The sequence below is a fragment of the Micromys minutus genome (genome assembly GCF_963924665.1).
Source record: "Micromys minutus genome assembly, chromosome: 3".
Lineage (NCBI taxonomy): Eukaryota > Metazoa > Chordata > Mammalia > Rodentia > Muridae > Micromys > Micromys minutus.
The window spans coordinates 96,323,613-96,341,372 of NC_137972.1; the positions used below are offsets into that span (position 1 = coordinate 96,323,613).

The 17,760-nt window shown below is 38.3% G+C and overlaps 1 protein-coding gene across 1 annotated transcript in view; it reads right to left on the minus strand.

Moving 5' to 3' along the window:
* NRXN1 (neurexin 1) overlaps positions 1–14,759 on the minus strand; it is a 1,029,777-nt gene extending 1,015,018 nt beyond the window's left edge. Inside the window, exon 1 of the mRNA XM_080913966.1 lies at positions 13,888–14,759. Within this exon, the coding sequence (XP_080770092.1) occupies positions 13,888–14,659 (772 nt within the window). The 5' untranslated portion in view covers positions 14,660–14,759. The remainder of the gene's footprint in view (positions 1–13,887) is intronic.
* Between the last annotated feature and the right edge of the window lie 3,001 nt (positions 14,760–17,760).

The window sequence follows — 17,760 nt, forward strand, 5'->3', positions numbered from 1 at the left end:
TGCCAACCCCCATATTACCTCTGGATAAATATCTGCAGTAATAAAAACCATCGTATTACTTTATCAAATATGTACTAAAATATTTCTACTTATAAAAAAGACCATCTTTAATTTAGAAGTAATATTAGAATCATTTAATGTAAGAGGTCACACAGATTTAATATTAGATATTTTGGGTAAATTTGAATAAAGTTTGTGATAGACAATTAATGAAACCAAGGTCCAATAAAAAGAGCAAGTAGACTGAAAGAAAACTCTATAACCAATGAATCAACTATGTTTACATATTAAACGCACATGTATGTCCATCTCAGTAAATGAAAAAGGATCTGCATTTCTCTTCCATGCTTTTGTGGTTTCTGTGGATATCTAAGTTGTGCATATCACAAAATGCAATTGCCTCACACCAGTTATTCTTTTGAGGGAGAAATAAGTGTCCTTTAGGGTTAGACATGAAAACCATTGCATGACAAATGCACTCTAGGAAACTGGAAAGTAAACAGGAAAATCAACTGATACACACTGGTTAATCAGTATAGATGAGGTATCTCGAAGTCTAGACATCACAGTGTAGCCTAAGATGTAGATATAAAAAGAACAAGAACTGCTTGGCTTAGTCATCCATTTGTAACTTTCAATGGAAGTTAGAATTATCAGCTTCCATTATGCAGGCAAAAATGTAGACAAACTAAAGAGCCAAATAAGTAATTATTGATAACACACACACACACACACACATACACACACACACATACACACACAAACACACACACACACACACACACACACACACACACACACACAAATACACAGAAAGGCAATGAGGAAATTCTGTCAACCATTTGGTGCTTCTAACATATTCCAGATTTTTCATTTTGGTAAGCAGATGCTGCAAGAGTAATATACTTATTACAAAATCAACTTGGTCATATTCTACCCACTCACCTATCTCTGATTTAAGACATAGATGGATGTCAATGGTAGAAATATAAAAGGGTTGTGATTAGCTGTTGAGGGAAACTGTCTACCAGGTTTCAAACCCTGTATCTCATTAGTAACCTTTAATGAATTATTGAAGGATGAACAACCTGACATGTATGTCCAGGCTGAGTTCACTTTATTTTTGTGCAGTGGTTTTGCACATGATAGGCAAGTGCATTACATTGTGGACCCAAAGAATTATACAGGATTTATACTCTAAAATTCTACTTTGTCATGCTTCAGCATACATTCTGCAAAGTTCATGTCATGTTCTGTTCTGATAACATGAACATTATTTCTAAAACAGTTTGTTCAGTTCAACACAATGATTAAAATTCCTGGTGACTCACAAACTGGGTATCATCTTCTGGAATGGACAGTGGCTGGTATTTAAAAGGAACCTAACAGAAGACCTAAGAAGATGAGGATTGCACTGCTCATACAATTTCCAGAAATCTTTTTACAGTCAATTCACTGATCTAAGTTATTTGCCTCCATCACCATAATTAATGTGTATATCTTTGATTATATTCACTAAACTATTTTTAAACTTCTATATGCACTCATAGTAAGTACCGAGTCATCAAACATTTCTACAGTTTCTATTTAGCCAAGCCCAATGTGCAACATGTGTAAGTGCTAAACATTTACAAACTTGGTCTATTTTGAAAAAGAAAAGAAAGTTTCTGGGAGCACTTCTTCATGTGATATACCTGCTTTAAATTTCATATTCATAACCCAATAGTCCCTCCAAAGCATTATAACAATTACACTCTCTCCTATATACAAAGGCCTATGGAAACCAATATTTCCACACCACTGCTCAAACTGAGTGTGACAGTGCTCTTTAATCTCTACCAGGTGTGCAGGGTTTAGTTCCTCTCTTTAATAGGCACTTTTTCCCTTACTGAGGTTAAGCTTCTCTTTATATGTTCATGAGTTGTTAGATTTCTCTTTAAATACCATTTTAAAAATCTACTTGACCTTTGCCTTTTAATAGTCCAAAATGTCTTGAAATTAATTAGATTACTGACATTTATTGAGCTCTCTGCTGTGGGACAAGCTTGCTAGCTGGCAAGTATGAGCATTCCTCAGAAGATTTAGATGCATTGGACAAGAGAAGGGACAATAGAACACTGTGACAACTGTCCTGAAAATAAGAACCCTTCCCATTCAAACCAAATACATTTTCTGAAGTGGGAATGAGCAGGAAGGGGTTTCAGGATGAACTTTATAAAAGAGTATAGTAGATGAGTGATTGGTAAACTTTCATTCAACAGAGATCAGACAGAAATCATGACGTTTGGAAAGAAAATGACTAAGGGAGTCCACAAGACATAAATGAAAATACGGCTCATATCATCAAAATGATTAGCTTGGATCACAAAGGTTTAGATGGGAAAAACTGTCTAGAAGGAGACTGGGCAAATACAGAAACCAATTTATAAAAGTGTTCACCTGACGTTCTTAGGAATTGGTGCTTTTATCCTTTAGCTAACAGAGAAGGGTCATTTCAACACTGGAGGAAGAGCTTTGGCTGACGGATGAGGAATTGTAAGATTAGGAAAATATTAAGGCTAAAACACACTTGATGGTCAAGGAGAGTCTAAGATAACTGTATCAATGCAGTCAAGTCAACTTGGTCACTAAGAGCACATGACTAGCTTCCTCATCGTCCAGTTTCTCAGATCTGTTTTCATTTCTGTGATAGCATTTTCTGTTTTGTATGAAGCTATGATTCAGCCAGCCCAGCCCAACCGAAAAGGACTTCAATTCCTTATTGCATCAAAACATACTGTTCTGCCCAAAATAAACCTAAACCATGTTGTTTCTTCACTTTCTTTGCATTCACATTTGTGCTAAAATAAAACTCAGTATTTGCTAATTGAGTGTGTTTACCACTCAGTTTCTATAAACTCCCAATAGCTTACTGCAAACAGTGTTCTTTTCATATTAAAAAATTCAATAATTTGTGTAATTTAAAATAAAGGTGTTTTTATTAGGAGTGGAAACAACTCGTTAACTAATTTTTAAAGGATCCACACTTCCTACTCTTAACAATACTTGCATTTAAGTCCAATTCTACTATTAGCAGTAAATCTAATAATATCACTGGAGAGCAGTCAATCTCCCTAAACTATGAATAACCATACAGTTTGCTCATATTTTTGTTACTTCACTTTTTTAGACTTGTATTGGGTTTCAATGCCTTATGTCTGCTACCAAATACCCAGCCTTCTGGTGCTAGGAGCATAAAAGTGAACAATGCTTAGGGCCTAAAATTTCACCTCTTGGGTATGACTGCATTTTTAGAAAGAAGTCTAGAATTGTAAACAGTGAAATAATAGAATAATCAAAGATGAGGAGACAGTATAACCATCTTAGCAAAGAAACCAAGAATAGGGCAGGCTCTCCAGAAATAGTTTTAGAGAGTACTTTGCTTTCTTATTTATTTCCTTGGTTTTTAACTCAAAACAATTTTTCATCCCTTCATTTTACCCCTTTACAGGAAGAATTTATACCAGTGACAAAGCCCCTTTCACCCAGTTGTGTTTCCCAGAAGAATAATGGCAAAGCCTATAAACAGAATGAAATATGAGAGATGGCCCTCAGTGTGCTATGGCAGAAGCAGGTGCCGACTGAGTCTCAGCATAAGGCATACTGTGCGGGCTCAGGGTGGGGGACATATCAGAGAAGGTGCAGTGAGCAGAAGGGCTTAAAAAGAGTCTGCAATGCAGGCAGCGGCTGTAACCTGAGTTCAAGGAAACATAAGCCTGGCCACTTTAGTAGGTTAAGAGGGCAAAGGCAGTTGGCTCAAGGCAAGCATAAGTGTGCAGGCAGAGATCCTGTGCACAGGGCAGAGCCTGGACATCAAGGCGCAAAGCTGGGATGAGGCAAGTGAACCACAACTGCAGGATGCTGTAGCCAGTGCTGCGGTACTCACACTCTCCTCCTCTGCTTTGCTAATAGGTAGTTTCTGAGGGATACGCTGCCGTCAACTTAGTACTGAAGAAGTTTTCATACTAAGATGTTTACCAAGAAGTACAGTAATTACATAACAAAAGAAGTGAAAGAACATTTGAGAATCAGTGAGTCCAAACAAGGGATTTTAAACCATTTGAGATGAGCTGTTGACAATTTAAACACAAAGCTACTGTTAAACCTTCCCCTGGAAAGACGCAACCCACCACTTTTTGTCCTGTTTTTATATCTAAACAAACCTGTAACACAATACATTTTTCAATTTATTTGGTCCAAATCAAATATTTTAGTTTAATAATCACCTTTTGTTTCCTAATATTTTGTGCAAGAAAAAAAAAATGGCAAACTTATTTTAGGCCTTGTAGATGACTATGATTTAATTGTATCAGTTTTAGATAATTTTAATGTAAATATTAAAATCTTACAAACTATTTTTGCTTGAATTAGATCACTTTCTCACAAGTCACATTTTTATATATCTGTGTAAAGAGATAGAAGCACATATACATTTATGGAGCAAAATAAAGGTCTTATTTTCTTTAAACTTCTTAATATTCCATTTTACTTGACCCAAGTAAACTTTTATAAACATATCTCGTTATACATTCAGTTGTGCACTTTAGGTAATGAAATATAATATATAACTTCATACTTAATAATGTTCTCAATTCAGGAAATTAAGCATTTAGTGTATAAAGCATCATGTATAATTTTAAACAATCATATTCTTGTTGGGGAGAATTCAAATTTTCATAGATGGAAAAGAGATGAAGGTAGAAAATGATCCCTTCCCCACAACAACAGTTCTACTTACACGCTGCCATGCCAGCCACTTCCCTAAGGAGAATCCAGGCGTGCTTAATTGTGGAAAGGCCTCACTACTTAGAAGAAAAACATGACTCTTCACTATCCTTGCTTCTCCTGGACTAAGGTTGTTTGTTCTGCTGAACCTAACAGTGCCTAAGAAACAAGGAAACGAAGCTGATTCTACAGAGAGACCCAGGTATTACGAGGTACTGAACAATAGTTGTTTCTGAGGTTTGACCAGTGTTTGTGCTGCAGGTGAAAATTCACACAAATTTCACTCACTGCCTGAAATTAATGAAATCCATTTATGATGGCAGAAATGCAGGTGAAATGACAATTTCAGTTGGCATCTTCCTTTCTAACTTTTGGGTTTTTAGAGCTTTCTGGGAATCAGACTATGTAAGTCTTCTAGAAGCAGCACTTGTCATAGGGTGGAGTCTGTGTCCAGCTACAGTGTCTCACAACAGCTTGGAGTACAAGGAGCCATGAAACAGGCCAGGTCAGCACATAGCTTGTGAGCTCAGACTTCCTCCCATTTCTTTCTAATAATAGCTTCAAATCCTACCAGAAAGAGCATAGAAGATATGTCTTTCTAAGTCTAAGAACTGCTGTTGGACAAGGAGTTATGAAGCTAAACTCATTCAAAAGAAGCACTAGTTGGACACTTTGTAGCTTTACTTAACTCCCCTTTGCACACACAGGCACTAACTAGGAATGCTTTCTCCAATATCCAATATCTGTATCTTTAGCAGAACCATGTTCCAACTCAGAAAGTATCTGGGATTTGACTGATCCAGGTGTTTACATTTATAACAAAGCACAATGAATTTTGATAATTTCAAACTTGATTTCCTAAACTTTAAAACTGGAGTAAATTGACTGGTTTAGTTTGTAAAAGTCCAATCTTTGTAACTCAAAATGACAGAGAAGTGATCTTTAGGTGCAATATATGAAATTTCCCTTTTGATTCCTGAAGTTTAGTAAGCACACTAGACATCCTACTAATGGAAGTTCAACAAAGGGGAGCAAATATACCTGATAGACTTACTGACCTCACATGGGGAACTGCAAACCTAAGACCTTATTGTGACTCTGTCACTTAAAGCACTTGACAACTATTCCAAGAACCTTTAACCCTTTGAGGAATGAATACAGTGACTCAGTCCTGCAATTGCAGGGCTGCCAGCTTGAACACCTGGTCTCAGATTTCAACCCAGGCATCAGCTCCATATTGGGCTTTTGAAAGTGATCTTTTCTAGCTTGCACTTGATTCATAAGAAAATAGAAATGTTATAAAGCTGGGGAAATAATACTGTTGAAGATATAAGCAAGGTTAGGCGGAGAGAGCACGATATGAAATGGTTTAACTGGAGTGAAATAAACAAGGAATTAGAAGGACTATGATGTAAACAACAATTTTAAGCTGATCTCATGCTTAGGGCGTATGTGCAGCTCTGGTGAGTTACAAACTTTCAGTAATTAAACACACTGCATTTTTGGAGAATGTGGTTGTTTATAGACTTTGAGGATTTGAGAGAATTTTATTGGACTATCTAGTAATGTGTTTTCCAATATCTCCTCACTTAAGTATGGACTGGGATCATTTGAACTTATCAGCACTTGACAATTTGAGCATTTGGGCTGTCCAAATTGGAAGATTTACATTGATCAGTTGTAACAGGTAGACACGTGTCTCAACAATGCAAACTGAAACTAAAAGTGTATTGTATTTCTAAATACCGTCAAGACATCAGAAATTTAAAACTAATTCCACTTCAAATGTTGTATAAGGTATTTAAAAAATAACTCTATTTGTTCCTAATTTATTTATACATAACTGTGTCTGTTCTTCTGATGGTGTTTGCATTTATATCACAAACATTGAATATTTTGCATCAAATTTTGTAAAGTGGATTATATCCAAAGATTACTTTATACCTTAGTGTTCACATAATTTATCAATTTACTGCTTTTCACCAAGCAGCAATCATTTTTATTTTAAAGGAAATTTTTTGAAGTTTTTGCTTTTATAATAAAATACACAAATATTCTGAGTATTGGTAGGGGAATCCTCACAAATATGTATCCCAACAAGACCACCATCCAGGCCCTAAGTTCCACCCTCTGTCAACGTCACTGAACGGTCATCTCTGTTCTGCCTTCTATCACCACAGACTATTTGAGTCTCTTATCTCTTTTCAAAATGCCTTGTACTATTTCTATGAGTTATTGCCCTGAGGTATGTGTATATGGTTTAGATTTTATCCAAGGGAAGCGAGAAAACTAATATTGTTGTTACTATGTTTGCCGTCTATCGATGTACAGTAGCAGAATACCACCAAATCTGGGCACCAGTGATTAGCAGAACATCCAAATGATCCTAAGATTACTAAAGTAATACTTAAACTTTGAACTTGAATATAGCCTCCTACAAACACCACAGTAAGTACAAACCAACCAGCCGCTCTCACACACTCTATAATGTACATCAGTGGGAACCATGAAAGTTTTAGTAAGCTGACTTGAAGCTACTTAGAGATCTTGGAACCTAAACCACAGAACATTAGTGGTCGTATCCTAAATTAATGTCTATTCAAAGGCAAAGTCACATCTAAAATTGTTTCTTCACATCTTAAGTCATGTTCTGTTTACAATCATACACACACACACACATACACACACACTCACAAACACACACACTCTCACAATATATAAACAGTAAGGCAGAAAAGAAAACTGAGAAAGCACCTTTCTATCCCAATTTCTATACTAGAGTAGAAATCCTTATATTCTAGATTGAGGAAAGTAAAGATAAAACTACAGAGACACTTTAATATACAACAAAGAGACATGCACCACAATGTTCATAGCAGCTCTATTCATAATAGTCAGAAGCTGGAAAGAACCCAGATGTCCTTCAGTAGATGAATGGATACAAAAATTGTGGTACATTTACACAATGGAATACTACTCAGCCACCAGAAACAATGACTTAACCAAATTCTTAAGAAAATGGCTGCATCTAGAGAATATCATCCTGAGTGAGATAACCCAGTCACAAAAGAACAGACATAATATGCAGTCACTGATAGTGGGATGCTAACCCCAGAGGCTCGGACTGCCCCAGAAACAACTCACAGACCGTGTGAAGTTCAAGAAAAAAAAGAAAAAAAAAAAAAAAAAAAAGTCATGCTCATCCTTACACACCAAGAACACATTGACAAATTCTGGGTTACACCCTGGATTACATGTACTTTTTGCTCATTGTAAAAAAAGAAAAAAAAAAAAAGCCAATCACTGACACAGTTGTATTTGTATACATTTATGCAAAAATGTTAAAAAATTTTTTTATCTTTGCTTTTTAAAATAAAGTCAAAAAAAAAAAAAAAAAGAAACTACAGAGTCTTGAAAAAAGTCTAATGAAAATGGCTGGCAAAAGATTTTTTTCATAGCCCAATTAGAGGTTTGAAACATACTATTCAGGGGACTATTCGGATATATTTATTCTTATACTTCTATGTAAAGAAAAAAAAGAATCGAGCCATAAAATATACAGAAGTGCATAATAATATATGTCGGTTTTACATAATATTTTAATAAGATACATTTTAATATAAAAGGTTGTTCAAAATTGTATTAGGAGTGGTTATGAATGTTTTGTAAGCGGTTTGCAAAGTTACTTTTAAGAATAAGCTTATTATTATAAAACAGAACTTGTCTATATATGACCAAATACAATTTTTCATTTATATTTGTCTGTGCTTTGCTGTAACAAGCAGAGACAGCTGGGAGGGACACTGAGGTGGCTGGTGGTGGCTTAGGAACCTGCCAGACTCACCTAATTTCCCCAATACAACTGAAAACAACAGAGCTATTAACATAATTCTAGTACTTTTTCTTGTCCAGTGAGGTGATTGTTTTTAACTAACCTGTTTAATTGTCACATTTTATTTAATGATGGCCAAATTGGAACAGTATTGCACTGTTGTATATATGAATAAAAATATTTTATGCTAACCATAACATGTTTTAAATGTAAAATTTTAAATCTCAAATATATAAGTAACCTGCCTGCAGCAATTGTATAAGTAAATTTAACTTTTATATGAAAATAAAAAAGACTGTAAATTGGACATCATTGTTTATGCTGACCATTTAATGTCTCCTATTATAGATGGGCAATAACACTATAGACATTAAAGATAGTAAAAATTATTTTGTTGCTTTGTTTTCTTGGCCAAATTCTGGGAATCAAACTCAGTGTGTGCACAAGCTAAAAGTCTCTGGCTCTTAAGCTGCTGAAATCAACCTCTGCACAGGACAGTTTTACCCAACTGGAGAGTTGGGAAGAGTCATATTTAGGCACAGGAGTGAGGCAAAGTGCTTATGTTATGTGAAAGGTGAAAGACACTTATTAGAATTGCCTTTGTGTTTAACATTTATTGACTTGTAAAACTTTAAGATTGTTTTTGAATTTTGAACCACAGCTTTAAATAACACACCTTAAAACAACTGTATAAAACAGAAACAAAATTGTATTGTTTTCATGATTTCCTTTCTTTCTAAGTTGAAATTTTACATTACTGCATTAGAATTCAGATTTTGTGTACAAGTACCTTTCACAAAAATGGCGTCGATGGGAAGACTGGTGGTTCTGACAAAAACTAAAAACAACCAAGCAGAAACCACCCATAGCCTGGTCACTCATGATTCTCAGTGCTTACAGACACCAGCTTAGTTTTCATAATGGTTATGTGAAGCAAATGCTGATCCTGTGCCAAGTCTCAATTGAATAAGAGAAAATTTGAGTTTTTATATTTGTCATCTTTGGGAAGACACACCAGAAAATATAAATAATTTAATCCCTAAACTAAAATTACTCAACAGAATAAACAAATAAAAATAAAAACAAAAATTCAATGAACCTGTGGAATTCTAGAATGGTAACTACGTTGAGGTAATTTTATAGTCAGAAGTCAACAGGTGCCTTTTATTGTCCAGTAGTAAGACATATCCAGTATGTTTCACAGAAAAGGAATCTCTTTGTGAGCTTTGTTCTATTCAAAGGTTTTCAACAGAGGTAACCAATCTTTCTGCTAAATGGCAGAACTCAAATAAAATTCTGGCAATTTCTCTGTATCATTGTCTTCAGTATTTTTCTTAACTTTAAAGCAATCTTATAAACATTTTAGTCTCTTATAGAAACTGTAGAAATATTTTACATAATAAATATTCCATTGTAAATGTATTCAATTTACAATGTAGCAACAGACAGCCAGTATATGTTACTTTTTGTTAAAAACACAAAAAAGGTAACAATGTATTGTACTTGGAGAATGATACACGATGGTATTGCAACTGTGGTCCAGAAGCCTGTGGCCTCAATTGGAATAGCCAAGAGAAACAAATTGACAATCTATACAGAGTTAGGATCAGGAGTTAGGATCACCAGTGGATAACAGTATTCTAAATAATAAATGAACTTAAATCTCTGTACCTAACTAAGCCCACTAAGATTCTAAGTTTCTTAAGACATGCTTACAACTTGAAGGACACTAGTCAAGCACCTTTCCCCTCTACTTTCTCTAATACTTTTGGCTACAGCTTGTAGTGGGTCCTTAACAATTGCTGCTGAATGAAAACTGTTTTGTTTTGTTTTGTTTTCATTTCTTTTGGCCCCTTTCGGTCTGTTTCATAAACATTTCCTTAGTAAAACACAAATATAATTTAGTATCTTTTGATTTTCATTTTATCCTTAATTTTAAGCTTGATGACCATGATGGTCTCTAAGTTTTTGAAGCTGTTTGGAATATATCACTACCCTTAAGTAGAAGGGTATTAAATAATAATGGCACTGACAAACTTAGATGAGTGTAATCCAGTGAAAAGCTATGTGTCCCATAAGCATCCATCATTTAAAGATGACATTTTTAAGTAGTTGAGTTCTGAGACTAATGTTGAGAGTAAAAACATCAATGGTGCATAAAATACCCGTTTCTAGGATCATTTTATATGTATCTTTGTTCTTTGAAAAGCATCTTAACCCTCCTCCCACCACACACACACACACACACACACACACACACACACACACAGGAACTAAATCTGAAAGAAAAAAATATCTTAGTATATGAGAAGAGACATGATTTGGAAAGAAGGTGATTATGATCTGATCCTGACTCTCTCACTAACCTGATCATAAAACATAATTTGTCTGGCATTTTCTCTCCAAAAGCACATAAATATGTAGATAAATCAACAAATCTTATTAAGCCGAAGTAAATACAGTCAGGATGAAATAGAATTCATTCGACAAAAATATTCTGGAAATTCATAGGTACCAACCACCTCAGACATTGTAGGTGGGGAGGATGAAAGCAGATTGTTATCATTAACTATTGTTTTCATAGTTTTAGTTCTTCACTGTTTCAAATAGAAGGCCACTACAATAATAATGAACTTCCTAAACTACGTATAAAAAGAATTGTGGGAACTGGAGATGCGCTAACTTTATGTTTAATATTTGCTTAGCTGCAGTCTTTCCTGAACGTCTTCTGTAATGAATATTTATTTATTTTGTTTTAAAATTGGGTTTATAAAGACTGGTAATCAGGATAAATGCTGAATGGAGACAGCGCTTTGTTTACACTTCATGTGAATAGAAATCATCTCCCCCCAGTTGTCTTGCATGCATCAGTGTTGGGAGAGGCATCCACTCCAATTAATTATTCAATAGTCACTTGACACACATGAAACAGAAAAAGGAAGCAAAGCAAAGCCAGTGCTTCTGGGAAGACAGACTATGCTGTAATCATTTCACCTCCCATTTCTCTAACGATAAAAGGAATTCAGCCTTTTGTTTTCCTGCCATGACAAGTGGGGATCTTTTTATTCTCTTGTGGCTTAAATTTTCAAAATGAATGAATATCTAGAACAATGCTGATAGACTGACTTTTTTGGGATAAATTTTCTTAGGCATCAGGTACTAAGATGCCCCAATATTCCTCCTGTTAATTTCAAATCATGCACCTCACAGAAAGAATTATGCCTTTGCCAAAACAAAATGTATTTTGGAAACATCTAATTCTGTTTCTTTTTAACATTACTGTTTTTTTAGGCTTTCTTCAGTCTTAACTCTTCCTGATTATGCATGATCCTTGGATTCCTACATTAAAATGCATGGAAATATTTTTAAAATTCATTTAAAACACTCTCCCACACAGTACAAGCTGTCATTGTGTCATGTTTGTTTCTTAATTTAAGAAAGGAAGTTATATTTCATTAAGTTGCCTTCTTTATCATTTAAAGTGGCATTGTGATGCCTAGAGAAGTACTTTTCCATAAAAATATTATTTGCCATTCTCGATTAATCAGAACGAGTGCGTACAGCTTCCAGTCGTACTAGTGAAGTGATCCCATACAGTTTTCAGAATCATGATTTACAAGTTGGCTAGATTTGGTAGAGAAAATGGATTGTTCGGTGTCATTTTTGAAAACATGAAATCTGATCTTATGTTCATGGAAATTCACCAGCAGAGCTGAAAGTGCTGTATGGAACATTGGATGCATTCATCTCTAATTCCTTATACCGAAGTATCTAACACAAACCCGTGTGAAATGGAAGCATAGTTAATAATTCTTGAATGTCCAGTCACGGTTCTCATGGAAGCCACAGAGCACTCCTGAATAGCACTTTTTTCCTTCCTAACTAAGTCTCTTTGCTATTTAAGCAGTTACAAATTTCATCATGTCTTCCTTTTTTTAAGGCCAAATGAGAGAGCTGCCAAGTCTAATAAGAATTACAAAGGCTTGCTTCTCTCAGCAGTATCAGTCACATTAAAAAAAAAAAAAAAAAAAAAAAAAAAAAAAAGGTAAGAAAGAAACAAACACCAAAAACAAAACAAAAAAACGAAAAACCAAAATACCAGACAGCACACAATAAAGCACAGCCACACAGAGCATTTTATTCCTGTCTTTTCAATTCAGACATCATAATTCACCTTTGTCCCCACTACAACTCTCAGTGCACGGGTTTGACCCAATGGAATGGACTAAGCCACCCATCCTTCTTAGTCTCTTACACATCATCCTTCATCCTAGGAATACTGTTCACCCACTTCCTGTTTAGAGGTTTTCCTGTAGTCATACAGAAACATTTTCCTTGGTCATAATAAATAAATAAATAAATAAATAAATAAATAAATAACATGGAAGAGATACATAGAAACCTGAATTTTAGATGTAAAGGGATGAAGACAATACTTAGATGTGCTCTGTTTACTTTTAGCCCTAAAGGCCCACAGAAACAGTTCGACTTCTGCTACTCAGATAACTGTCATCAGCTGACTATCCTTGGAAAACCTCTTAACATGGCTCACATGCATCCTGTTCATTAGCCTGGATGATCTTCCTGATCCAGCGACACCTAAACTGCTCTGTTTTGTTACCAAGCATTTGTTCATCAAGAAATACGTCATCTCATCTCTAACATTCCTCAAGGTTAGGTGAACTATCTCACACATGAAGAAACCAAATAAATCAGAAAAAAAATCTTCTTACATATGGCAAATTTGGTATTGGGACAGAACTATGGATACCAATATTTCCTAAAAGCCTCCTGTTCATCAAGAAAATCTCTCTTCCATACCAGGAGCAGGTTTTGGATCTGCAAAGTCATCCAGGGCCTAAGGCCTGTCAAGTGTGCTTTGAGCAGTAACCGTGTGGACAGGTCTGCTGTGGCCCAGGGCTGCTTACCCTCCGTTTACTTTGTCTTGTAGACAGTTGTCAACAACATTACAAGCCATGTCTGGAGACTACAGCTACTGGTGGTACAGGACAGTTGAGGGCCATTTAGGTGGGCAATGGCCCTAGGACTACAGGGACCTGCCAACCTTGGGCTGCGGGGTTTTGGGGAGATCATTCTCTTGGTCCCTTGGAAGGAGATCACATGGACATGGCCTCGGGAGATGTGGTCGGCGTGGCCGCTAACCGGCTGCAGAGGGAGGCAGCATGGCGGGAAAGAGCGGGCCTTTACCCGGAGGCTTCCGGAGGAGGAAGGCCCCATGCACCGGCCCCCCGCCCAGCCCAGGCCGAGGTCGCGGGGTCGGGCGGTCTTACCTTGGCTGCAGTCCTTGCCCCGGAAGCCAGTCCTCGAGCAATCGCACACCGCCTGGTCGTCGACCACCGAGCACACGCCCCCGTTGAGGCACACGCCGCCCTCGCCCTCGTCGCCCGCCTCGCACGGGCTCCCGCCGCCGCTGTTGGGCGGCTCGTCGTCCAGCTTGACCTCGCCGCCGTCCAGGGGCAGCGCCTGCGACGAGTTGACCCTGACGTCCCGGATCCAGCCCTTGAAGGGCTCGCGCTCGCGCACCGAGGCCAGCGTGAGCTTGAGCGCCGCGGCGCGCAGTTCGGGGGGCAGGCCGCCCACGAAGAGCCCGCTGAACACCGTCATGTCCCGGCGCTTGGACTTAACCTCCACCCACTTGGCCTCGGCGCGGTCGATGTAGAGCGTGGTGTTGCGGAACTGGCGGCGGATGCGCACGCTGTGCCAGGCGCCGTCGTTGACCGGAGTGTCTGCCAACAGCGTGGCGGGCTCGGCGCAGAAGATGGAGAAGCTGAGCTGCAGGCGGCCGCCGCGGGTCAGGATGAGCTCAAGGAAGTCGCAGAAGCCCTCGTCGTCGAAGTAGAGCACGAGGCCGCGGGCGCTGCGCGTCTTCAGCTGGAAGCTCATCTCGCTCTCGCAGCACGCGTTCCACTTGGGGAAGCGCGTCCACTGGCCCTCGGCGCCCGGGAACTCCAGCCCGCTGCCCAGCTCTGCCCAGCAGCCCAGCAGCAGCAGGGACAGGCAGAGGAGACAGCAGCCCCCGCGCTGGACCAGCGCCGTCCCCATGCTCGCGGCTGGGGTGCGGCGGGGGGGAGCCGAGGGCGACAGGGTCGAAGCGGTCCTGGACACCTTCACGGAGAATGGGGGTCCGCAGACCAGTGGGAGGAAGGGGGGAGGCGCAGGTGGGAGGGGCGCACCCTCCTTCGGCTCTTTTTTTCCTTCTTCTTCTCTTCCAGCAGCCCCTTCCTCTCTCCCAGTACTCCCCTTCCAACTGGAAAGCAGAGACCCCTGGGGATAGCCACAGAACTTCCAGGCCAAAGGTTGGATACACTTTGGAGGCAACGTTCTGAAAAAGATGGCCACGGAGGCTCAAGAGAGATCACTGATCCATTTGCATCCTATGATGTTTAGTAAGGACATCCGTGGCACCAACCGGTACTTCACTCTTCCAGAACCGACACCTTCAACGTCAAGACAGCGTGGCGCCAGCAGTAGGAGAGTAGAATTGGAAGAGACAGACTTTTCTCAGAGAGGAACACGAAGCCAACAATGAGCCAGGATCTTTGGCTGCTTGGTAGGCCTTGAGGTCTCTCCAGATGTTGTCTCCAAGCACAGAAGGAGAAAGGACAATATACACCAGAATAGCTTCAGAGGCCGACTTCTGTCACATCATTGCCTTCCAGCACCACCGACATGCCAGGGCCAGATTTCCTGGGCATGCCCTCCCAAGCTGATTTACTTTACGTTTACCAGTCCTGTTGGTAGGTCTCAAACCCTGTTGTGAGACAGCCAGAAGCTGTTAGATGGTGAAAGCAATCCCAACAGCTCTTTTCCCTGTCCCGCAAGATTCAAGCATGTCAACTGGTTGTAGTATATTGGTGATGCATTTTGATTTTATTTTGTTGTTTTTATAAGAACCCAGAAATCTGTGGGAAATTAAAATAAAAATTAAAGTCTGTAGTCAATTATAGTATCATACAAATCCTTCCTCAGCTAAGAAATCGGGTATATAACCAGTTGTTTTATTAAATCAAAGAATTAATCTTAGGTGGATTCAGGTGTGTGTGTGTGTGTGTGTGTGTGTGTGTGTGTGTGTGTGTGTGTGTGTTGACCCACAGTAAGGCTTCATGTTTCCTCATATTTATTGTCACACTCTTACAGAAAGCTATTACAACCTTAAGTTTACCATATCTTTTTATTAGTGACCAGAATTTTAAGAAGAGTTTGACTATGGTTTTCTTCCCAATTGTGCAAGAAATTTTTAATTTCTAAAATGTATGAGGAGAGAATTGGAAAACCTTTAAAAGTTTTCTTTTCCCACTGTATGTTAATTACATGTACAGATAATACAATTTATTCAAACCTCAGTTAATAGCAAATTTTGTAAGAGGCCAAATACATCAAATTTTCAGCAGGAGTATAGTATCACCTCTTCGTATAGCAATTTCTACTTCATTTGTCTCACAGACTATAAGAATATAGTGGATTCTTAAGAGTATGTTTAAATTTTCAAAGAAATATATTCCTCCTTTTAAATCAAATATAAAATCTGTTATTATATAAAACATCTAACTGGAGACAAATTTGCAGTATTTCTATCCTTTCAGGAATGAGTATCAAGTCTTTTGCCTAACAGTATAATGATCAGATTCTTCCCCAAGTCCTTATCTACTGTCAGACATTAGGAATTGTCTGGTCACAACAGTTGGCATCAGCTCTTATGGTTCCAGGATGCTAGAATTTAGAGCCATACCTTTGAATCACTCACACTGCCATTAAATCATTCCTTTTATTCAACTCTAATCTGACAAAGCTTTGAAAAGGTACATAAAATATAAATCTTCAAGGAGGGGCTTGGATTTTTAAAACCAAATAACTCATAAGTTTTGGAAAAATTAAAATATATTACACCAAGTCTCAGCCGCTCCCCCCCCCCCCCACACACATACACTCCAAATTTATAGCTTGGATACAGAGCTCACTAGCCAATTAACACTTTTTTTCCACTACAAGCTGAAACTAGCAGTAATTTATGGCACCGCATTGTGGCTGCTCCTCAGTGGAGGGAGATGAAACCATTTCTTTTCAGTTCAGTGCAATCCCTACAGGTGTCAGCTGAGAGCCATCAAGCTAGGGGATCCTACTTCAAGTTCCTCCCCAGACGAAATTGATGACTGGTTCTCTTCTTTAAACACATACACACCACAAAAATACCACACACACACACTCCTCACAAACACAGTACATACACCACACACACACACACACACACACACACACACACACACACACACACACACCTCACAGACATACTCATCTACCGCTCCTTATCAAATGGTAATAAAAAATCTCAGTTGCCTACTTGTTATGGCTGATATGTTCCTCACCACCAGCTATTATAAGTCATATTATGCCTACTCCTGTGCCAATCCCAAAAAAGGTACTTTTAAAAAATGACCAATGATCACATATTATTCAGTATACTTTCCTGTTTAAGAAAAACATGAAATGTGAATGTTCAGTATTTAGCAAAACAAGTCTGGTCTATCACAAGAGTAATGCTTTGAGGCCATTCTCAGTTTGTGTATTGAAAAATGTCTGTTTGTCTCTGTCTTTGTGTCTCTGTGTCTGTCTGTATGAACAGAGAGATAGAGAGAGGGGGATAGAGAAAGGCTGGCTAGATGACTATTGATGCTTATTGTTGTATTAAATTTACATATACCATGTAACCTTTCTGCCTACTCTCTTGTACCCTCTTCTTCTAACACACACCTTGGCCATTTTGTAAAGGATGGAGGGAAGGGGGATAAGACCAAGAAAACATATTTTTATCATGAGGGAGGTCAACTGCCTCTCCTAGTTCCTAGATAAAGCTCATTGTGTGAGAGACATGTCTATATCTACATGGAGAAAAAGGATTCTCTCCAGGTGCCCAGACAGCTCTGCTAAGTTCACAAATGAGAGGATGAAATAAAGGGATCTGAAAAACAACCACACTGCAGGCACAACAAGAAGCGCTCTAATTCAAACGCTGCTAACAGCCTCATTAATCTCTTCTTCTGTTTCTAGAACAAAATTCATTCCCAGTCACTGGATGGATCAATACCGTATGCTGATCAGCTGCAGTTGCATTTATTTTATCATGTTTTCAGTAACACACACACACA